Consider the following 25,164-nt stretch of genomic DNA (forward strand, 5'->3'; position numbering starts at 1 on the left):
TATAATTAAAGGGGACTCTTGAAATATATCCCTTCAGTGACATATCTCCATGATGGCAGATGCAGCTGAAAATAATGAGGAAACTACGTCCTCATCTAGAAAGAACCAGGGATCCTTGGAGGAATGGCTGATTCTAGGTATAGGTTAAGAAATATAAGATGAGCCTGGAACATCCTGCTGTGCCAGAAAGCTATCAAAGACTAATGAATTAGCAATAGGACATCATGATTTTCCACATAAGAATTCCATCTAGCCCTAGCCGGTTTGGCTCAGTGGATAGAGCGTCAGCCTGCGGACGCAAAGGTCCCAGGTTCGATTCCGGTCGAGGGCATGTACCTTGGTTGCAGGCACATCCCCAGTGGGGAGTGTGCAGGAGGCAGCTGATGGGATGTTTCTCTCATGGATGTTTCTGGCTCTCTATCCCTCTCCCTTCCTCTCTGTAAAAAAACCCAGTATAATATATATATATATAAAAAAGAATTCCATCTAATACAAAAGGAATAACAGAATTAGAAAAAATATCGGTTGATAGTGCCTAGTGAAATAAATAGTTCAGGTAACAATGATCAATGAATGGAATATTAGAAATTGCAAGGCTGATTGGGAAATTTTAATGGAGAGAGCAGGCCTATTGTATTATTAAAAAAATGGGACCACTAAATACTGATACAATATGAAACACTTAAAAATTTATAAAGTATTTTGAACCAGAATTGAAACAAGCCTCAAGGGCCAACTTTCATTTTAAGGAAATATAGGGAACAGAGGAACAAAATAATCACACCTCAAGTAAACAAAAGACAAATCCAGGTTTCTGGATATTCTACAGGACACCTGACAACAAGACAATAGCAAACAAAAAACAAAACAAAACAAACAAAAAATGGAGGGAAACACAACTAAAAAACAAACAAAAGACAAAATAAAACAAGAGGGAAGGAAATGGGACTACTACATTTTAAAAAGGCATAGAAAAAACATTGATGAGAGAGAATCATTGATCGGCTGCCTCCTGCACGTCCCTTACTGGGGATCTGGCCTGCAACTCGGGCATGTGCCCTTGACTGGAATCGAACCACCACCTCCTGGTTCATAGGTCCACGTTCAACCACTGAGCCATGCCGGCCAGGCTAGAAACTGTATATTTAATAATGAAAAACTGAAATATTGAGAAGATGGATAAAAAACAGCTCAGTTGCCCTAGCTGGTTTGGCTCAGTGGATAGAGCACCAGCCTGCAGACTGAAGGGTCTTGGGTTCCATTCAGCCCGGGTTGCAGGCTGGATCCGCAGTGTGGGGGCGTGCAGGAAGGAGGCAGCTGATCAGTGATTCTTTCTCATCATTGATGTTTCTATCTCTTTCTCCCTCTCACCTTCCTCTCTGAAATCAATAAAAATATATTTAAAAATAAATAAATGAAATAGATAAAAAAAGGCATAAAGCCTAATGTAATGTGTGAATCTTATTTGGATCCTGATTAGAACCAATAACTATAAAAATGTATTTGAAACAATCAGGGAAATCTGAGTTTAGACAGGGTATTAGAGGCTACAAATAAAATTATTATTTTCATTTTTCTTATATATGATAATGGCATTGTGACTGTGTAAGAAAACATCCATGTTTTTAGAGATACATACTGAATTAGTAGGGACAAAACAATATTCTGTCTGGGATTTTACTTAAAGACACTACAGTAAAGGAAGAAATGGAGATAGTTTAAGCAAAGGTAGAAAAATACTGACAATTTGGATAATGACTATAGAGGTGGCAGTTTCTCATACTATTCTCTCTTCTTTTTTATAAGTTCAAAAATAGAAAAAAAATACCTAAATATTAATGCAAGTAGCACCACATTAAGCATCAGTAGTAGGTATAATGCCAGGGGTGACCATGACTAATAGACTTCTCTTCCTGTAAAATATGTATTTTGTAATTAAATATTGACTTAGACTTAAAAGGACGAAAGTGATTTATAATAGAAGATTGCTCAGATGATCATGTCAAAGCTTTTAACCCCTAGCGTGCCAGGGAGCGCGATTGCGCTCCTCCTGTCTTTCGCCAAAAGTGCCAGGAGCGCTATCGCTATCTCGCTCCTCCTGCAATGTCACTATTAGATGCTAGTAGTTCACTCTTTATGTGGGAAAAAAAAAAAATTTTAAACCTTAACTCAAAATGCCTTGGCAATTTTAGCATAGTTCCTAGGATATTGGTTGGCACTCAAAGGGTTAAATTTGCTTTAGTAGCAAACCAGGACAAGTTCTGTGTAAAGGCTTTCTGAATGAAATGTAATATAAATATAAAGATTTTCTATTTTGTCTTAATAGAAGTCCAAATATTACTTCAAGACACTAGTACTTATAATTATACATAAAATGCACATATGCACATTAAACACACAAGCAGGCCATACAGAAATCAATTATCCAATACAGAATATGGTTTTATTCCCTTACCATCAATATTAAGCATCATTTTCCACATGGCAGGACGAACAGATTGATGGAATCCAAACCATACCTCCCTGCCCCCTCCCAGAGGGTGGTCATATCCTTCTGGAGCCGAGAAAAATGAACGCCCCACAGGTGTATATCTACAAAAATTAAAATGGCATGTTCAATCCTTTCCTTCCTATATAAGTATTTAAATATGCAGAACAGGTGAGTCTAGAGCACATAAATTATCATGCTTATCATTAAGTATATATGAAACTAAACATTTTCCAAATTTGTAAAAGCAAAAAGCAGCTATTTTAATGGAAAAAAAATCTGTATCCTTCACTGCAACCCTATATTGTAACAACTAATGTTAGTATGAATAAGAACGAATTTTATTTAAAATACTTTCTTTAAAATAAATTTTAAAAAGTTAACAGCTCCAATCTTAGAAAATGCTAAATAATTACTGATCAAAAAGCTATTTCTATAAACATGTTTGTAAGACATAATCTTTTTCTTTAAAAAGACACAGCCTGCCCTAGCCGGCGTGGCTCAGTGGATAGAACGTTGGCCTATGGACTGTAGAGCCCTGGGTTTGATTCTGATCAAGCGCACATGCCTGGGTTGTGGGCTCAATCCCCAGTAGGGGGCGTGCAGGGGGCAGACTATCATAGATTCTCTCTCATTGATGTTTCTCTCTCTCTCTCTCTCTCTCTCTCTCTCTCTCTCTCTCTCTCTCTCTCTCTCTCTCCCTCTCTGAAATCAATAAAAATAAAAAAAACATTTAAAAAAAAAGACACAGCCTATCTGATCCTATATAAGCACACACACACACATACACATGTGAGATGCTAGTGTGATTAAAAATACAGCAATTTCAACACAATTTGATACTATTGTATCAACAATGAAATTACCTTTAAAACAAGGTGATTTAACTATAGCCTTATATCTGAAAACACATCAGTTGCTCAAGATTTAAAGCTCTTAGGAGAAAGGGTTAGACATTTTTCTAAAAAAGTATCCACTGGAATAGCTAAACTAATAAGGTGCATTTATTTTCAAATGTCAGAGAATTTTCTGTAACTTACATCAATGAACTTGTATGCATGCTATTCTTTTTTAAAAATATATTTTTTTATTGATTTCAGAGAGGAAGGAAGAGGGAGAGATAGAAACATCAATGATGAGAGAAAATCATTGATCAGCTGCCTCCTGCACGCCCTTTATTGGGAATCAAGCCCACAACCCAGGCATGTGCCCTGAACCAGAATTGAACTCAGGATCCCTTGGTCCACAGGCCGACACTCTATCCACTGAGCCAAACCAGGTAGGGCTGCATGCTATTCTTCAACTGAAATATTCAAAATATACAACATCTGAAGATTAACCAAAGGAGGCCTGCACAACTCTTGGGAGGAAAGCCTTCGTACTTAAAATCTAAAGATGAAAAAAAGCCAAAAGCACCCACTTCATGGAGGGCAGATGTCGTAGCACCACATCAACGGCATGGACAGGATTAGTGCTGATTGGCTTGTCTAATTCCAGTGGCTCAGGCAAGGTCCGTCCTGTCAGTACTTCATGTAGTAGGTGCCAACTCACCCGAGAGACAAACTTGATTGACACCTTGAAAGGTCGATCTTTTCCACCTTCCCCAGGGAGAGTAACATCTAAATCTACCTGTTCGTGAGAAAAGAGTCATCTGGTAAAAGTTAAAACACACCAATCTCAATGTTAAAAAAAATAGACTAACATTTAAATGACAGTTATTTATGCCAGCATTGTCATTAAAAAATACTGAAAACTGCCTAAATGCTATTAAAGAAAAAAGATGAAGAATATCTCTTGGAATTGTTATGGAATAATTTCCAAGCTATACTGCTAAGTGAAAAAAAAGAAAAAAAGGCAAAGTACAGAAGATTACAAATAGTATGCCATCTTTTATGTGAGAAAAAAGGGAAAATGGAAAAATCTTTTTGTATTTGCTTATTTATGCAAAAAGAAACACAAGAAGCATAAACCAGAAACAAAGAAATTGGTTACTTTAAAAGGATGGAAAGAAACAAACTGGGAGAAGTAAGAGAGATTAAGAGTGTATTTTCCAGTATGTTCTAACTTTTGGAAACATGTTAAATAAAGTTCTATACATTAAAAATTAAATCAATAAGGCTGCAGGGAAAAGCTAAACTAAATATAAACAAAACCAAATGAAACCAAATGCACTTCAAATGAATAATATAGCCATACCAAAAGAAGAAAAAAACAAGAACGAAAACACTAATGCAAGTAACTCTTGAATACATTATACTGACTATACCAGTGATGGCGAACCTATGACACGTGTATCAGAGGTGACACGCGAACTCATTTTGGGTGACACGCATCAACAGAGACAAAAAATTGCGTAATTCAAATATTTGTCTCTTGCAACGGCCAGAGTTGGGCATCACTCGAGTAATATTACTACTCACGTTACTCATGATCAATAATGCAATTCTAAAACCAGATGTAAACATGTACATCGGTGTTGCATAGCAAAGATACATAGTGAAAACATCCAAGACACATTGTTCCAATATTGACATTAATATAAAAAGGTTAAGAATTGCACTATAAAGAGATTAATCTTTACTCATGACATTTTATTTTTACTCGAGTGACAAAATGCCCAATTCTGGAAACGGCCTCATTATTGTCAACATGTGCCTCGGGTAAGCTTCCTGGGCGTTCAGGTGCATTCGGCAAACGGACGCACTTGATCGCCATGTTCGTTAGGAGACAGGAGTGGGAGGGTTAGAAGAAAAAGACATACAGTGCAACAGTGCTCAACGAGGCATTTTGCGTGTCAGATAATTGATTACAGCACCATATATTTGTTGGTTATACATACTCTCTGTGACTTGTTTTGCACCAGGAGTCAGTGCAACAACACTGCAAAAAGTTAATAGGTAAGAAACCTATCAACCTTTTATAAAAAACGCCGTGATTTATATTTATTTTTACAGCCTTGTGATGGAGAATCAAAAAAATAAAAAAGCAAGATTGAATGATAAAGGAAGTGGAAGTAGCAGTAGCCGACCCTTTCAAGACATGGACCGAGATGTACGGGACTGTCGACAGAAACAACAGATCATTGTGCATGCTGTGTAATGAAACGGTAGTAAGCAAAACGTGGAATGTAAAGAGACATCTTGAAACTAATCATTGTCAGCTCTTGAAAAAAAGTATCGATGCAAGGAAGGAATACATTTCTAGGCAGCTACACCTCTATAAAAGTCAATCAAATTCCATCATTAAATTTGTAAGATGCTCTACAAATTTAACATCAGCAAGATACTGTATTGCTCACTCCATAGCTCAGCATGGAAAAGCTCTCAGTGACGGAGAATTTATTAAGGAAACATTTCTAAGATGTGCACCAGCTCTATTTCACGATATGAAAAATAAAGATGATATTATTAAAAGAATTTCTGAGTTACCACTCAGTAGAAACACTATCAAAGACAGAATAATAGATCTTAACAAAAACGTATATCAATTAAAAAAAGACTTAAATAGTTGTAAATATTTTTCGATTTCTCTTGATGCAACTACTGATGTCACATCAAATGCTCGGTTGGCCATTACTGCTAGATAGTGATGGTCTCACAATGAGAGAAGAGTTGATAAAGTTAGAATCAGTGCCAATAAGTACATCAGGAAACGAAATATGTAACGTTGTTATAAAAACATTCAGTGACCTAAACATTGATATCTCTAAAATTGTGTCAGTCACGACAGATGGGGCACCAAATATGGTGGGAAAAAATGTGGGATTCCTGAAATTGTTTATGGAAGCTATTAGACATCCACTTGTACCTTTTCATTGCATTATCCATCAGGAGGTGTTATGTGCCAAATCAGGATTCTCAGAATTGAATGATTTAATGTCAGTTGTAACAAAAATTGTGAATTTTATAGCTTCTCGACCCTTTCACAAGCGAGAATTTTCTGCACTTTTACAGGAAGTTGATTCAACCTACAGTGGACTACTGCTGTTCAATAATGTGAGATGGCTGAGTCGACGTAAAGTACTTGAGCGATTTGTGGAGTGCTTTGAAGAAATTACGGTATTTATTGAGAATAAGGATCTGGCAAACTTTCCTCAGATCAATGATCATAAGTGGGTCAGCAATTTGATGTTTTTTACAGATCTCTCTGTTCTTATGAATGAAATGAACTTAAAATTACAAAGTTTTGGCAAAAGTATTGACATTATGTTTGGATACATCAAATCTTTTGAAAGTAAACTTAAAATTTTCAAGCGAGATATTGAAACTAAAACTTATAAGTATTTTCCTCAGATAAAAAAGCATTTTGAGAAGGCCACTACAACGAGTGTAATGGAGTCCGTACTTATGTACCAGAATATAGTAAACTCGTCATTTGAACAGTTTAGCGAAAGATTCGACCAATTTAGAAGCCTAGAACAGACCATTAAAATAATTAAGTATCCGGATGTAGTTGTTTACAGTACTTTGAATTAAAGGATTTCCAAAGGATGCAAATCGATGATTTAGAGCTGCAACTTGCAGATTTTCAAGGTAGCATTTGGACTCATGTGTTTGTCGACTTAAGGTCAAAACTTGAAAATCTGGAACGAAATCGTTTGAATAATGAAGAAGAGTGCAACTACGAACAAGAAATTTTGAGTGCTTGGAACAGGGCACCCGATACTTTTAGCGACATAAAAAATATAGTAATGGCTTTGCTTACAATTTTTTCATCAACATATTTTTGTCAGACTTTGTTCTGAGCATTAAATAATATTAAAACGAACAAAAGAAACCAGCTAACAGATGAAGTTAGTGGCGCTTGCTTGGCCTTGAAGTGCACCAAGTATGAACCTGCAATCGAAGCATTAGCAGACAAACTTCAGCACCAAAAAAGTCACTAATTTCTAGTTTTCACACCATTTGATTATCAATGTTTTTATTATTATTTTTTCCTAAATGTACATTGTTTTTCTGTTTTTGTTCATTTTATACATATTTTTTGGTTGATTTTTCTTTGTTAAATGGCATTTAAATATATAAAATAAATATAAAAAATATAAATCTTTTTTTTACTATGGTTGCAAATATAAAATTATGAATATTTCTATATGTGACATGGCACCAGAGTTAAGTTAGGGTTTTTCAAAATTTTGACACGCCGAGCTCAAAAGGTTCGCCATTACTGGACTATACTCTCAGTAGGGGGTGAGGAGGAGGGGTGAGTAGGAAAGAATTGCATACAAAATAAAACCATAAACTCTTATTAGTAGGTTTGTTTTCTGTAGTGGTATGGTATAGTAATTCTGAAACTATTTTACATGTACTGTATGACTGAACAGATAACTAAAAGTTGTGATGTTTGGGGAAGCCAGGAGTTTAAAAAAGAAGGAAGATTCAAATATGCAATGTGGCGAGTAAAGAAAGATTTCTGTAAGGATAGAGTGGAACTGGAAAAATCAGTCTGAGCTCATGAGTTCCAATATACAGACTGTATGTATAAAAGAAGTGGGACTTGCAGGACACCTAAGTTAGGTTTACTGTATGACATATAATATTGCCATTTTATTATATATGTATATTAGAGGCCCGGTGCACAAAAATTTGTGCACTCGGTGGGGAGGGGGGGTCCCTCAGCCCGGCCTGTGCCCTCTCGCAGTCTGGGACCCCTCGGGAGATAACGACCTGCTGGCTTAGGCCTGCTCCCGGGTGGCAGAGGGCAGGCCCAATCCCTAGGTGCAGCCCCTGGTCGGGCTCAGAGCAGGGCCGATTGGGGAGTTGGGGCGCCGCCCCCTGTCATGCACAGAGCAGAGCGGATTGGGAGGTTGCAATGCCACCCTCAGTCAAGCTCAGGGTAGGGCCGATTTGGGGGTTGGGGCACCGCCCCTGTCACACTCAAGGCAGGGTCGATGGGGAGGTTGCAGCGCCACCCCGTCACGCACAGAGCAGGGTCAATCAGGGGGTTGGAGCGCTGTCCCCTTTCACGCACAGAGCAGGGCCCATCAGGGGGGTTGGGGCTCCGTACCGTGTCACGCATAGAGCAGGGCCAATCAGGGGGTTGGGGTGCTGCCCCCGGTCACGCACAGAGCAGGGCCCATCAGGGGGTTGGGGAGCTCCCCCCTGTCACTCACAGAGTAGGGCCGATAGGGGAGTTGGGGCACTGTCCCCTGTCACACACAGAGCAGGGCGGATCAGGGGGTTGGGGCACCGCTCTCTATCACCCACAGAACAGGGCCAATTAGGGGGTTGGGGCGCCGCCACTGTCACACTCAGGGAAGGGCCGATGGGGAGGTTATGGCTCTACCCTGTCACACACAGAGCAGGGCCTGTTGGGGGGGGGGGGGGGTTGGGATGCCGCACCCTGTCACACACTGAGCAGGGCTGATCAGAGGGTTGGGGCGCCGCACCCTCTAACACACAGAGCCGCAGGGCGATCAGGGGGTTGGGGAGCTCCCCCCTATCAGGCACAGAGCAGGGCTGATCAGGAGGTTGGGGAGCCTTCCCATCACGAACAGAGCAGGGCGGATAGGGAGGTTGTGGCCCTGCCCCCTGTCACACACAGAGCCGCAGGGCGATCAGGGGGTTTGGGCGCTGCCCCCTGTCACGCTGATCCCGGTGCCGGGAGGCCTCTTGGCTCCGCTGATCCTGGTGCTGGGAGGCATATTACCCTTTTACTGTATAGGGTAGAGGCCTGGTGCACGGGTGGGGGCTGGCTGGTTTGCCCTGAAGGGTGTCCTGGATCAGGGTGGGGGTCCCCACTGGGCTGCCTGGCCAGTCTGGGTGAGGGGCTGAGGGCTGTTTACAGGTTGGTGGGTGACTGAAGCTCCCAACCGCTCCTTTTTTTTTTTTTTTTTGATTCTGGGCCAGCTTTAGCTTTGAGGCTTGGCTCCAGCTCTTAGGCCTCCGCTGCTAAAAGCAGGTTTCTGGCCTTTCTTTACCTTCTGTATTTGAAACAATGTTGCGATCCTGCTGGCTGAAGCCCAACAGACTAAAGCAGGTTTCTGGGGTTTTGTTTAGCTTCTATATTTGTAACATAGCTGCTTAGAGTTGCAGCTCAGAGGCCGGCAGTGGCAGGCAGGGAACGTTGGAGTCCTGTCACTGAAGCAAGCAAGCCTCATGTTGGCTTCCAGCTGCCTGGCTGCCGGCCGCTATCTTGGCTGGCAGTTAATTTGCATATCTCGCTGATTAGCCAATGGGAAGGGTAGTGGTCGTACGCCAATTACCATGTTTCTCTTTTATTAGATAGGATATGTATGTATTTGAATTTCCTACTTCTGTCCACTGAAAGGGCTTAGAAGCACATATAGCAGTGAGCATACCCAGTTCCCATATTTTGATTTCTAAACTGCATTCCCCAACTAAAAGAAACCTGTACTCCTTTTGGAAATAGCAAGTTGCAGGATTTCTGCAGGGAAAAATTATAAGAGCCTGGAACATCTTGTGCCACAAAGTAAGGAAGTACTCAAATTAAAGAAAAAGTTGATCATGTCAAAAGGACATAGGAACCAATTTGAACTGTCATATAAATAGAATAAATAAATAATGGAAAAGAAAATGCTCTCCTGCCTTGGCCAGTGTGGCTCAGTTGGTTGTCCCATTCACCACAAGGTGGTGGTTCTCGGTTAGGGCATATACCCAGGTAGTGGCTTCAATCCCTGGTTTGGGTGTGTATGGGAGGAAACTGATCGATATTTCTCTCTCTATGTCTCTCCTTTCCTCTCTCTAAAATCAATTAAGAAAAAAAAGAAAATGCTCTTCCTTGCTATAGAATGTTACCTAATAAATGTAGAAGGAAATCATCATTACTATATAGTAAAAATCCTTCCAAGCAAGAATCATCAATTACTTAAAAAATCTAATGAGAAACAAGATCCTTTAAAGTATCACCCATATCAATATTAAAAACTTCTGTACATCAAAGGAAAAAAAGCAACAAAGTGAAAAGATAACTTATGGAATATTAAGAAATATTTGGAAATCATGTATCTGATAAGAATACATATAAAGAAGAGCTAAAGCCAAAACCGGTTTGGCTCAGTGGATAGAGCGTTGGCCTGAGGACTGAGGGGTCCAGGGTTCGATTCCGGTCAAAGGCATGTACCTGGGTTGCGGGCACATCCCCAGTGGGAGATGTGCAGGAGGCGGCTGATCGATGTTTCTCTCCCATCGATGTTTCTAACTCTATATCTCTCTCCCTTCCTCTCTGTAAAAAATCAATAAAATATATTAAAAAAATAAAATAAAATAAAATAAAATAAAATAAAATAAAATAAAATAAAGAAGAGCTAAAGCCCGGTCAGTGTGGCTCAGTGGTTGAGTGTCAACCTATGAACCGGGAACTTACAGTTCGATTCCTGGTCAGGGCACATCCTGGGGTTGCGGGCTTGATCCCCAGTGGGGGGCATGCAGGAGGCAGCCAATCAATGATTCTCTCTCCCTTCCTCTCTGAAACCAATAAAATATATATATATGGAAAAAATAGCTAAAATTCAACAACAATCAAAAAAACCACTTAAAAAATGGGCGAAGAACTTCAGTACATATTTCTCCAAAGATACACAAATGGCCCATAAGCACATGAAAAGATGCTCAACTTCACTAATAATTAGGGATATACAAAATCAAAACCACAATCACATATGACTTCATACACATTTGGATGGCTATTATCAACACAATAGAAAATAAGTGTTGACAAGGGTGTAGATAATTTAGAACCCTTGTAAGTACTGTTGGTGGGAATGTAAAATGGTGCAGTTGCTATGGAAAACAGTATGGTGGTTTATCAAAACATTAAAAATATAATTACCATTTATATGATCCAACAACTCCACTTTTGGGTATATGCACAATAGAACTGAAAGCAGGGATTAGAACAGATATTTGTACCCATATTTACAGCAGCATTATTTGCAATAACCCAAAGATGTCCATCAGTAGATGGACAAACAACAAAATGTATACACACATACAAGCACACGGAAATATTATTCAGCTTTAAAAAGAAAGGAAGATCCCTATAACGTGACAACAAAGATGAACCTTGATGACATTATGATAAATGAAATAAGCCAGTAACAAAAAGACAATGTACAATTCCACTTATATGAGGTACTTGGAATAGTCAAATTCATAGAGACACAAAGTAGAATGGTGGTTGCCAGGGGTTCAGGAGAGGGGAGAATGGGGAGTTAATGTTTAATGAGCACAGAGTTTGTTTTACAAGATGAAAAAGGTTATGGAGATGGATAGTGATGACAGTTGTTGAATGTATTTAATGGCATAGAACAGTCTTTAAAAATAGCTCAGATAATAAATTTTATGCTATCTGTATTTACTAGAATTTTTTTAAAAACTGTCTCGCCCTGACTGGAGTGGCTCAGTTGTCCCATGCACCAAAAAGTCACCAGTTCAATTCCTAGTCAGGGCACAGACCTAAGTTAACTCCCATATGCACCTCGACTTGGGTTTGATCCCAAGTTGGGGTGCATATGGCAGCCAACTGATCGATGTTTTCTCTCACATTGATGTTTCTCTCTCTAAACTAAATAAAAACATTTAAAACAAAAAGTTATCTCCCAAGAGCAAAGAGAAAAAGAATAACTTGAAAACAGAAACATGGCAGATACCAACTTAACCAAGTGGCCAAAGTTAACATCACCATTAACAAAACAAATACATACTATGTGCTTCTTGATAAGATACACTAATAAGGAAAAAAAACACATATTAATTCCTTCCAAAAATGCTTGATCAGAATTTAATAAAGAGGAAGTATCAGACAAACTCAGACTGAGGGACAGTCTAAAAATAACTTGCCTGCAACCTTCAACCATGTTAATGTCATTAAAGAAAGAAGGCAAGGCTGAGGAATTGTTCCAAAATAAAGAAAACTAGAGAGACATGATATCTAAATATAAACATGAACCTGGACTCAATTCTGTATTAAAGGGAAAAAAATGCTAAAGGACATTATTGGAACAAATGACAAAACTGGAATATGGGTTGTTGATTAGACAAAAGTATCACATATCAATGTAGAGTTTAGTGAAGTTGATAACTGTACTATTAAAAAAAATTTTTTTAAGTCCTCACCTAAGGATATTTTTCCATTGGTTTTTAGAGAGAGTGGAAGGGAGAGACAGAGAGAGAAACACTGATGTGAGAGAGACACATCGATTGGTTGCCTTCGCACATGCCCCAACCAGGGCAAGGGGATCAAGCCTGCAACCTAGGTACGTGCCTTTGACAGCAATCAAACCTGCGACCCTTCAGTCCCCAGGCTGATGCTCTTTCTGCTGAGCTAACCAGCTAGGGCCATTATGGTTTTTAATAGTACAGTTATCACCCTAGCCATTTGGCTCAGTGGACAGAGTAGCGGCCTGGGGACTTGAAGGGTCCTGGGTTCTATACCGGTCAAGGGTACATGCCCAGGTTTCAGGCTTGATCCCCAGTAAGGGGTGTGCAGGAGGCAGCCACTTGATTCTCTCTCATTATTGATGTTTCTATCTCTCTCTCCCTCTCCTTTCCTCTCTGAAATCAATAAAAATACAATAAAAAGAATGAAAGCATAATGTATGCAATCTACTCTTGGATGGTTCAGAAAAAAATAAGATATGCCCTGGTTGGTTTCGCTCAGTGGACAGAGCATTGGCCTGTGGACTGAACAGAGTCCCAGGTTCAATTCCAGTCAAGGGCATGTACCTTGTTTGCGGGCACAGCCCCAGTAGGGGGTGTGCAGGAGGCAGCTGATCGATGCTTCTCTCTCATCAATGTTTCTAACTCTCTATCCCTCTCCCTTTCTCTCTGTAAAAATCAATAAAATAATTTTTAAAAATTTTAAAAGAGATAGATATAGCGGTATCGATAGATAGAGACAGCAAAGGACAGAAAGAAAGAGAATGCTAAAACAAATGTGGCAAATGTTAAGAACACTGGTGAGTCTTGGTTAAGGGTACATGAGTTCTTTACATGATTGTTACAATTTTTCTGTAAGTTTGAAATTATTTCAAAAAAGTTAAAAAAGATAAATGATACACATACATATATAGACTGAAATAAAATAAAAAGGTAACAAATGCATTTAAAATAAGAAATTGCAAAAGTATAGCTTCCCAAAAAAGGAACACATATCTTACCCCAGTAGTTGCCACAGGAAGTGGATTGGCTGTGTAAAGGCTTCTTTTTCCATCATAAACTGGCCTACGGTCCCCAAATATAGTTACTTTAAAATGCTGAACCATTGAGTCAACCACCTCCCTACAAAAGGGAAAAAATACATTCACATAATCTTCTACATGATGAAATTTTAACAACTTAAAGTAATTTCTTAACATTATTTAAAGCTGTCAAAATTCTATCTACCCTGCCTCCCTTTATTTTTGAGAGAAGGGAAGGGAGAGAAAGAAACATCAATGTATGAAAGAAACATCGATCAGTTGCCTCCCATATGTGCCCACCAGGGATCAAACATGCAACCTATGCATGTGGCCTGACTGGGAATCAAACCGGCAACCTTTCGGTGCATAGGATGACATTCCAACCAATTGAGTCACACCCACCAGTAAAGCTGCCAACACTCTAAAAGACAATCACATGTAGTAAAAGTTTTGCTTTCAGGACGAGGCTTAGATATCAGAAAGGGATGATAGGAATTTCACACAAAAATGAAGAATGAATTCAGTGTGTTACTTAATCATTCTGGGCCACAGTTGACCTGCAAAATATTAATCCTAGAACCTGATCTAAAAATCCCTTTCACCATCTCTAAGCACCATCCAACACATTCATCTTTCTTTGTCTAAGAGTTTGATGCTCATTCCTCTGTGCTCAAATAGCACCTATAGTAAATATATCCATTAAAATACTTATTCCTTTGTATTATCCTATCTAATAAAAGAGAAACATGGTAATTAGCTGTACGTCTGCTACCCTTCCCATTGGCTAATCAGGGAGATATGCAAATTAACTGCCAGCCAAGATGGCAGCCGGCAGCCAGGCAGCTTGAAGCTAACATGAGGCTTGCTTGCTTCAGTGACAGAGGACTCCAACGTTCCCCGCCTGCCTTGACGGCCTCTGAGCTTGCAGTTTCAAACATTGTTACAAATATAGAAGCTAAACAAAACCCCAGAAACCTGCTTTAAGCCAGCCAGGATCTCAGAGCTGGAGTTGATACAGTGTTTTGATTATAAAACCCAAACAAACCAGATACCTGCTTTCAGCAGCTGAGGCCTCAGAGCTGGAGCCAGAGCTAAACCTGGCCCAGAATAAAAAAGAAAAAAGAAAAAAAGAAGCAGTTGGGAGCTTGTCATCCACCAGCCTGAAAACAGCCCTCAGCCCTTCACCCAGACTGGCCAGGCACCCCAGTGGGGACCCCCACCCTGAAGGGTGTGTGACCAGCTGCAAACAGCCATCATCCCCTCATCCAGGCTGGCCAGGCACCCCACCCTGATCCAGGACACCCTTCAGGGCAAACCAGCCGGCCCCCACCCATGCACCAGGCCTCTATCCTATATAGTAAAAGGGTAATATGCCTCCCAGCACCGGGATCAGTGGAGCCGAGAGGCCTCCTGGCACCGGGATCAGCGTGATGGGGCAGCGCCCAAACCCCCTGATCGCCCTGCGGCTCTGTGTGTGACAGGGGGCAGGGCCACAACCTCCCTATCCGCCCTGCTCTGTTCATGACAGGGGAAGGCGCCCCAACCCCCAGATCAGCCCTGCTCTGTGCCTGATAGGGGGGAGCTCCCCAACCCCCTGATTGCCCTGCAGCTCTGTGTGTTAGAGGGTGCAGCGCCCCAACCCCCTGATCGGCCCTGCTCTGTGTGTGACATGGTGCGGCATCCCAAACCCCGACCCCCCATGGGCCCTGCTCTGTGTGTGACAGGGTAGAGCCATAACCTCCCCATTGACCCTGCCCTGAGTGTGACAGTGGTGGCGCCCCAACCCCCTGATCAGCCCTGCTCTGTGGGTGATAGAGGGCGACGCCTCAACCCCCCCCGCCCCCCACGGGCCCTGCTCTGTGTGTGACGGGGTAGAGCCATAACCTCCCCATTGACCCTGCCCTGAGTGTGACAGGGTGTGGCGCCCCAACCCCCTGATCTGCCCTGCTCTGTGTGTGACAGAAGGCGGTGCCCCAACTCCCCTATCGGACCTACTCTGTGAGTGACAGGGGAGAGCTCCCCAACCCTCCGATTGACTCTGCTCTGTGCGTGACAGGGTATGGAGCCCCAACCCCCCTGATGGGCCCTGCTCTGTGCGTGAAAGGGGGCAGCGCCCCAACCCGGGGATTGGCCCTGCTCTGTGCATGACAGGAGGTGGCGCCGCAACCTCCCCATCGACCCTGCCTTGAGTGTGACAGGGGGCGGTGCCCCAACCCCCAAATCGGCCCTACCCTGAGCTTGACTGAGGGTGGCATTGCAACCTCCCAATCCGCTCTGCTCTGTGCATGACGGGGCGGCGCCCCAACTCCCCATTCGGCCCTGCTCTGAGCCCGACCAGGGGCTGCACCTAGGGATTGGGTCTCCCCTCTGCCACCCGGGAGCAGGCCTAAGCCAGCAGGTCGTTATCTACCGAGGGGTCCCAGACTGCGAGAGGGCACAGGCCGGGCTGAGGAACCCCCCACCCCTGCCCCCGAGTGCACAAATTTTTGTGCACTGGGCCTCTATTCGTATATAATAAAAGGCTAATAAGCAAATAGACTGAACAGTGGAACTACCACAACAACCAAACAACCAGTTGCTATGACGTGTGCTGACCACCAGGGCACACATGTAACATGGTGGGCACCGGCAGCAAGCGGCTGAGCACGGAACATGGTGGGTATCAGCCACGGCAGGATGGTGGGGCAGGTGAGCAGGGGTGCCAGATCAAGGCGGGGCGCCGGTCACTGTCATTGGGGCAAGCCTCTGATAGTTACTGAACATTCTTTGCTCCCGCATGCTGCAGCCCCACCTGGTGCTTGCACTCGCTGCTGGCGCCGGAGCTGCTGCTTGCACCTACTGCTGGCACCTGGCGCCGTCAGCAGGTGTGAGCAGTGGCTGCCGGCCCCAATCACTCCTTAGGGCTTCTCCACCTCCCATTGCTCCTGAGGGGCGATTGTGGCTGGCAGCCACCTCTCACACCCCCTGCCGCCGGCAGTCCCACCTGCACCCACTGGTGGCGCTGGCCCCGCTCACACCCACAGCCAGTACCAGAGCCACCGCTTGCACCTGCAGCCAGTGCCCTGCACCAGTCCTAACTGCTCAGCACCATCAGTGGGTGTGAGCAGCGGCTGCCAGCCCCAATTGCCCCTGAGGCTTCTCCACCTCCTCCTGCTCCTGAGGATTGATCAGGGCAGCAGCTGCTGCTTGCACCTGCTGATAGCACTGGCCCTGCTCGCTGCACCTGCTGCTGGTGCCAGCCCCAATAACTCTGGGCTGTTCAGTGGGTGTTAGCGGGGCCAGCGCTATCAGCATGTGGGAGCAACAGCGGTGGGAGCAAGGCTGTTGGTAGACAGGAGCCTGGGGACTGTGGCGGGAGGGGTCAGGCGGGGGTGTGGAGGATGGGCCTAGACCTGCCCCTGTGCCCACTGCAGCCTCATAGCCCACAGTTCTTTTCAAGGTGCATGAATTTGTGCACTGGCCCCCTAGTAGTTACTACATACTTCACTTCTACTAGACTGAGATTCTTGATGGCAATAAACACACCTGTACCTTGTACCACTCCTATCCTTTTACATACACTCCCCATCTTTACTCAAGTATCCAGGCAATAAGGATATTTTAAAGCCTCCATTTTTACCCAGCAAACATTTTTATCCCATTTACTTATATGGAAAGAGATTCAAGACATTTTTTAAAGTACTGACTACAGAGAGAACAATACCAAATATCAAAAAGTCAATATTTATTTTTGTACACACATACTTTGTAAAAGCAGGGGAAGATATCTAGAAGGATAGGTACCAAAATACATATAGGGTTACCTCTGGAGAGAGAAGCAGAGAGAATGATTTTTAAATTTTGTTTATACAAATCTAAATATATTATGATGAGACTATGCTCACATAATACTGGTATAATATATAATAGATAGAATAAAAAAATTCAATTCTAGCCCAGTCGAGTAGGTGATAGGAAAAAGAGGGGAAAAAAGCATTTTCTGGAACAAAATAATTAAGCTGACTTGCTACTCAGAGCAATTTTCTACATATTCAAAGTTTCTACTTTCCCCCTGTGCTAGGGTGAGGGACTGCGGCATGGAAGGGTTACAGAATGTTACAGAATATGCTAAGGGGAGGAAATGGGACATGAGAAATTGAATGTGCTGGGAGGGGGGACTGACGTATGGAGGATTGTGTCAGGGTTAGGAACCATAGAAGAAAAATTGCTAGATTGTCTCAGAAAAACAATGTGTTATGATATGCTCCAGCCAGGTGTGACTCTGTTTACCCCCCCTTTTGTGCTTATGAACTTTCTGTGAACTTCTAAGGAACAGCTAATGGAATGCTTTGTATTTTTTTTCTAACACTGTTTTGCTATAAAGGATCATACTGCACCCTTGATCTCTGCCACATGCTCCGAATCTCCCAGAGGGGGAGATAGGCGCTGTGGTCAGCTGGCCAGCTTAATAAAAGGCTCTTAAATTTAAATTCTGAGTCAGTGGTCTATCTCGTTGAGCCAACCCATAACACCCCCTTTTCAATTTTATTTTTATTTTGCTGAAATTATTTAACTTAACGTCATCTTTTCTAGAGTAAATTTTACAAGAAAGATATGAAGCACTGCTCAGTTTTTAGGTATAAAACAAATTTCAAAGATTTCCTGCCATTTCAAGTTTACATCTGTGGCCATTATCATTAATTCCAGTTTCTCAGGTGAAATTTTTATAGATCTAATTCATCAGGATATTTTTTCACTTTTTACTTAGCAGTAAATAGGTGTTGTTTCAAGCTAATCAAATCTTGGCAAACCACTCTAAGGATCAAAATGGCGGCAGAGATTTAAAATAGCAGGGCCAAAACATCTTAGGGCTAGAAAATAGTTTGCTTTGATGCCTATCACACAGTATATACCTGGCTCATCTCTTTGTCCAATTAGTTGTTGACTCCACCACTCTGCAGTATTTCTTCTTCTTTGCTTTCCTTTTTTTTTTTTTTTAATTGATTTCAGAGAGGAAGTACGAGGGAGAGAGAGACAGAAGCATCAATGATGAGAGAGAATCTTTGACCGGCTGCCTCCTGCACACTCCACACTGGAGGGTCAAGCCTGAAACCTGGGCATGTGCTCTGACCAGGAATTGAACCATGACCTCCTGGTTCATAGGTCAACACTCATCTACTAAACAACACTGCCTGGGCTTTTTGTTTTCCTTCCTCATCATATATTATACAGGTCATTTCACATTCTGGAGTACTCTGTTCAATTTGTAAAAATTTAAGATCCTAAAATATGAAACATAACCAGAAGATGATCCTGATATAAACTTATGTAATATGAGTAAAAATAAATCAAACTAAGGACTTTTAGTCTGGAATAGAAAAGACTCAAAGGAAATTATAGAAGTTTTTGGCTATTTTGATGGACTGTCGTGAAAAACTGAGCAGAAAACCTATCTTGTATGGGCCAACAGAACTAGGACAAATAGCTGGAAAAATGTAAGAAGCTTGATTTTTGGAACAAAAATTTCTAACATTTTTAAACACCAGAATTACTCACAAGTGGATTATATTAATTTTAAATTACTTGAGTTTGTCCTTATTAGAACTGTCTAAAGAGCAATTATGTCAGGGAAGATACCAACTAGAAGATTGAAATAAATAATATATACAATCCCCTCTAACAGTAAAATATTAATTATGAGAATATCAAATAATAAAGCACTGCACATTTTATCATGGCATCAGACATAGAAACTTCTTTATCATACAATTGCACTAAAAACTGATTTGAACTTAAGGCTTTAGAGCAAGCATGTGAAACTCACAGCCAGCAGGCTGCATGCCTCGAGTTTGACATGCTTGCCTACAGCCTTAACGGAATCTAACTGGTTCATGGGTCGATAGTCAAACACTGAGCCACTCTGGGTGGGCCTGATATTATTTTTATATAAAAATTTAAGCATAATTATCTCAAAAATATACCTCAAAAATTATACTGAAGTACAGTACTGAAGCTTTCCCAATCGATACACTGCAATGCATTAGCATTAAATGCAGTCAATTAATACAAAAAAGGAATTCTGATAATTAACAGAAACTATGACTGAATTTTCTCTATATTGTAGTTGTGGAGCACTAGTCTTTTATTATAACAGTGGGCGAGGAAGGGAGCTCTTTGATCTTTTGTTCAAATGTAGAAATTCTAGTACAATATGTGTGCATATTGTTAAACCAGCTTCTTAGCAGCTTATAATAAAAAGTAAAACCACAATAACCAAAATACATAAAGTTATAACTTCTAAAGCAATAGTTAGGAAAGCAATTTAGAAAAGAAAATCTGAATAAATAAGGATAAGAACTTCTAAACAATCTTTAGTGGTTTCCTCTTACTAATAACCTTAGTCTGAGGTGGAATGAATTTTTGCGGAGTGGAATATGATGCATTTTTAGAACATCAGGTTACAATTTAAAAATCCATAAGAAAAGCCCTCGCTGGTTTGGCTCAATGGATAGAGTGTCAGCCTGCGGACTGAAGAGTCCCAGATTCAATTCTGGTCAAGGGAACATCCCTAGGTTGTGGGCTCAATCCCCAATATGGGGCGTGCAGGAGGCAGCCAATCAATGATTCTCTCTCAATCATTGATGTTTCTATCTGTCTCCCTCTCCCTCTCCCTTCCTCTCTGAAATCAATAAAAACATATTTAAAAAGAGAAAAAAAAATCCCTAAGAACATCTGGTGATCACTACACAAATGGAACCTGCCTGAGTATGTTAGGTCTTACAAAGGGCTACAGCTTATCTTATCTTTTTTTTTATTTTTACAATAAACCTTTATTGTTCAGATTATTACAGTTTTTCCTCTTTTTCCCCCAATAGCTCCCCTCCACCCGGTTCCCAGCCCAACCCCTACCTTTACCCCGCCCTCCCCCACTGTCCTCGTCCATAGGTGTATGATTTTTGTCCAGTCTCTTCCCACATCCCCTACACCCCCTTGTCCCCAAGAATTGTCAGTCCACTCCCGTTCTATGCCTGATTCTATTCTATTCACGAATTTATTCTGTTCATCAGATTTTTTATTCACTTGATTTTTAGATTCACTTGTTGATAGATATGTATTTGTTGTCACTTTGTTGTTCATAATTTTTATCTTTACCTTTTTCTTCTTCTTCCTCTTCTTAAAGAATACCCTTCAGCATTTCATATAATACTGGTTTGGCAGTGATGAACTCCTTTAGCTTTTTCTTATCTGTGAAGCTCTTTATCTGACCTTCAATTCTAAATGATAGCTTTGCTGGGTAGAGTAATCTTGGTTGTAGTTTCTTGCTGTTCATCACTTTGAATATTTCTTACCACTCCCTTCTGGCTTGCATAGTTTTTGTTGAAAAATCAGCTGACAGTCATATGGGTACTCCCTTATAGGTAACTAACTGTTTTTCTCTTGCTGTTTTTAAGATTCTCTCTTTGTCTTTTGGCCCTTGGCATTTTAATTATGATGTGTTTTGGTGTGGTCCTCTTTGGATTCCTTTTGTTTGGGGTACTCTGTGCTTCCTGGATTTGTAAGTCTATTTCTGTCACCAGGTAGGGGAAGTTTTCTGTCATTATTTCTTCAAATAGGTTTTCAATATCTTGCTCTCTCTCTTCTTCTGGCACCCCTATAATTCGGATGTTGGTATGCTTGAAGTTGTTCAAGAGGCTCCTTGCACTATATTCATATTTTTGTATTCTTTTTTCATTTTGCTTTTCTGGTTGGGCCTTTTTTGCTTCTTCATATTTCAAATCGTTGACTTGATTCTTGGGATCCTCTAGTCTGCTGTTGGATCTCTGTATATTATTCTTTATTTCAGTCAGTGTATGCTTAATTTCTAATTGGTCCTTTTTCATATCCTTGAGGGTCTCACTATATTTCTCGGAGGTTTCTAGAAGATTCTTGAGTAACCTTATAACCGTGGTTTTGAACTCTATATCCAGTAGTTTGCTTTTCTCCATTTCTTTCATTTGTGACCTGTTTCTTTGCCTCCTCATTTTGGCTGCTTCCCTGTGTTGATAGAGTTGCTTTGTGTGCTAGGTGTCCTATAGGGCCCAGTTGCTCAGCCTCCCTAATTACCTGAGGTGGACACTCTTGGTGCACCTCTTTGTGGGCTGTGTGCACAGTCTTGTTGTAGTTAAGCCTTGATTGCTATTGGTATCACTGGGTGGAATTAACCTCCAGGCCAATTGGCTGTGAGGACCAGTTGTGTCTACAATGGGAAAACTTCTGTGCTGGAGACACCCTTATGGGGCAGGACTTGCTTCAGTGGGGCTTTAGCACTCACTGAGTCTGCCCAGGTTTTTAGGTGGAGAAAGGCCAGGCCATTCATATGCAAAAGCCTGTGCACAGAGCTTGGGTGCGGTTGTAAACTGGGTGGGGCAGGGTCTCAGGGAATCACCAGGGCGGAGCAAACAGCAATGGCTGCCAGTCAGCTCTGCCTTGGAGAGGTCCCTGGGTCTCTATGTCCCATGGCCCTGTGTAGGAACAATGACCGCTGCAAGCACCTCTGCAAGAAAGCTGCCCTAACGTTCCGGCCAGAAGCCAGACAGTCCTGTTTCTCTCTGTATGAGTCTGGGTCCCCAAATTCTCACCCGGGAGCTTGTTTCTCACTTCTGATTGAAAAAGACAACAGCGTACTCAGCTGCCAGGCCCTTTCGCATGAGCCTCCCTACCTCCACACTTCCACACCTCTGCACCTCCTACCGAACTCAATGCGCTTTTCTCCTTCCTTCTAGTTATAGAATTTCCACTCAGCCAGCCTTCCCTTGGTTCTGGATGGTATTCATTTTGTCTTTTAGTTGTAGTTTTAATGTGATTGTGCGAGGCAGCAAATTCAGGTGTTTACCTATGCCACCATCTTGGTTCTCTCATCTACTTCTTACCTCAACCACCACTTCCTACATTCTGGTGCCTTTTTTTTTTTTTTTTTTTTAACTCTGTCATGCTCTGGTACACAGATTGTAGAGCAAAGTTTATTTTGTTTTTGTATGCCTTATATGTTTATTGTTCCTCATTTACTCCATTACTGTCTTCTTTTGTGATTTTTTTTCTAGTGTACTCCCTTAGGCTCTCTTCCCATTTTATTTTCTGTATATTTTGTTTATGGACATTATTGGGGTGACAGTGATTAAACCATACAGGTTTCAAGTGTACAAATCCGTAAAACATCATCTGCACACTGCACTGTGCACTCACCACCCAAAGTCAAGTCTCTTTCTGCCACCATTTATCTCCCCTTTGCCCTCTTTCACCTCCCCTCACCCCACTTTCCCTCTGGCAATCACCATACTGTTGTTTTGTGTCTTTTTTTTGCTTAATCCCTTTACCTTTTTCAACCAGCCTTCCAACCTCCCTCCCCCCTGACAAATGTCACTGACTGTGCAATAAAATTTAATATTGGTTTCAGTAATTTCCATTTTACCACCTGCCTCAGAGCAGAAAAATGGTAGAAGAGGGTAACTTTAATGTAAAAAAAGAAATTATTTTTCTGTTAATTGTTACTATCCTATCTAATAAAAGAGAAACATGGTAATTAGCATACGACCGCTACCCTTCCCATTGGCTAATCAGAGCGATATGCAAATTAACTGCCAGCCAAGATGGCTGCCGGCAGCCAGGCAGCTTGAAACTAACATGAGGCTTGCTTGCTTCAGTGATGGAGGAAACCAACGTTCCCCGCCTGCCTTGCCGGCCTCTGAGCATGCAGTTTGAAACATTGTAACAAATATAGAAGCTAAACAAAAACCCCAGAAACCTGCTTTCAGCTCACCGGGATCTCAGAGCTGGAGTTATACATTGTTTCGATTATAGAACCCAAACAAACCAGATACCTGCTTTCAGCAGCAGAGGCCTCAGAGCTGGAGCCAGAGCTAAACCTGGCCCAGAATTAAAAAAAGAAAAGAAAAAAAGGAGCAGTTGGGAGCTTCAGCCCTCAGCCCCTCACCCAGACTGGCCGGGCACCCCAGTGGGGACCCCCACCCTGAAGGGTGTGTGACCAGCTGCAAACAGCCATCATCCCCTCACCCAGGCTGGCTAGGCACCCCAGTGGGGTCCCCAACCCTGATCCAGGACACCCTTCAGGGCAAACCAGCCAGCCCAACCCATGCACCAGGCCTCTATCCTATACAGTAAAAGGGTAATATGACTACCAGCACCGGGATCAGCGGAGCCGTGAGGCCTCGCAGCACCGGGATCAGCGTGATGGGGCAGCGCCCAAACCCCCTGATCGCCCTGCGGCTCTGTGTGTGACAGGGGCGGGACCACAACCTCCCTATCCACCCTGCTCTGTTCCTGACAGGGAAAGGCGCCCCAACTCCCCAATCGGCCCTGCTCTGAGCCCGACCAGGGGCTGCACCTAGGGATTGGGCCTGCCCTCTGCCACCCGGGAGCAGGCCTAAGCTAGCAGGGCTTTATCTCCCAAGGGGTCCCGGACTGCAAGAGGGCACAGGCCGGGCTGAGGGACCCCCCCTTTCCCCCGAGTGCACAAATTTTTGTGCACCGGGCCTCTAGTAAGGGAATAAAGAACCATCTTCATCTCATTTTAATTTCTCTGCTCTCATAGGCAGAATGGGAATTATTCTAGTCTCCAGGAGAGGATATGAAATAATATTTTCCCCTCAAAGTAACTATATACATTTGTTTAATATTCACAGCTACAACAAATTAATCTGTCACTATACATATAGAAAGAAGGAAGATTGCTAAGGTATAGATGCTAAATTAACCCAGAGGTTTATAATATACAACTAAAACAGCTGGCTGGCTGTCCTTGTATCCTTCCAACCTCTAAGTTACCTTCATAATCCTATAGTAAGTAGCAGAGAAGGTACCTAATGAATATTTTGCATCAATATAACTTTTAAAAGATACAGAGTAGATATAGTTTAGATCAAATTTTTAATATAAAATAAAATCTGCAGTTTAGCAAAGCATTTCACTATTATGTATTTTATCTGCATAGTTATTTCATATGGGTTAATGAATTCTTTCACAATCCTATATAATAAAAGCCTAATATGCTAAGTGACTGGTTGGCTGTTCAACTAATTAAAGTATAATATGCTAATGATATGCTAAGGCTGCTCAACTGCTCGCTATGACGTGCACTGACCACCAGGGGGCAGACACTCTGACTGGTAGGTTACCTTGCTGCTGGGGTCCGGCTGATTAGGACTGAATGAGACCAGCCAGACACACCCTGGAGCCCTCCCTCGGTCCCTTCCTGGTTGACCAACCTCCCGCATCCCTCCCTGGCCCCGATCATGCACCGGTGGGGTCCCTTGGCTTGGCCTGTGCCCTCTTGCAATCCAGGACCCCTTGGGGGATGTCAGAGAGAAGGTTTCAGCCCGATCCTGCAGGCCAGGCTGAGGGCACCCTCTGGTGCACGAATTTGTGCACCGGGCCTCTAGTCTTATATAACCACAATAGCTAACCCAGTAAACATTTCTAGTATTCACAAATAACTGACAGATTACTTTAGACTACAAAATAGATTTTTAACTCAATCTGGCTTACACTAACAACGCTTCTC

At 42.2% G+C, this 25,164-nt stretch overlaps 1 protein-coding gene across 1 annotated transcript in view; it reads right to left on the reverse strand.

The window, feature by feature from the left end:
- Positions 1-25,164, reverse strand: part of LOC308515733 (protein argonaute-3) — a 126,804-nt gene that overhangs the window by 62,768 nt on the left and 38,872 nt on the right. Inside the window, exons 4-6 of the mRNA XM_081086302.1 lie at positions 13,608-13,728; positions 3,909-4,117; positions 2,456-2,592 (exon numbers count right to left, since the gene is read on the reverse strand). Coding sequence (XP_080942428.1) covers positions 2,456-2,592; positions 3,909-4,117; positions 13,608-13,728 — 467 coding nt within the window. The remainder of the gene's footprint in view (positions 1-2,455; positions 2,593-3,908; positions 4,118-13,607; positions 13,729-25,164) is intronic.

Source organism: Myotis nattereri (genome assembly GCF_964212035.1).
Source record: "Myotis nattereri genome assembly, chromosome: 3".
NCBI classification, from domain to species: domain Eukaryota; kingdom Metazoa; phylum Chordata; class Mammalia; order Chiroptera; family Vespertilionidae; genus Myotis; species Myotis nattereri.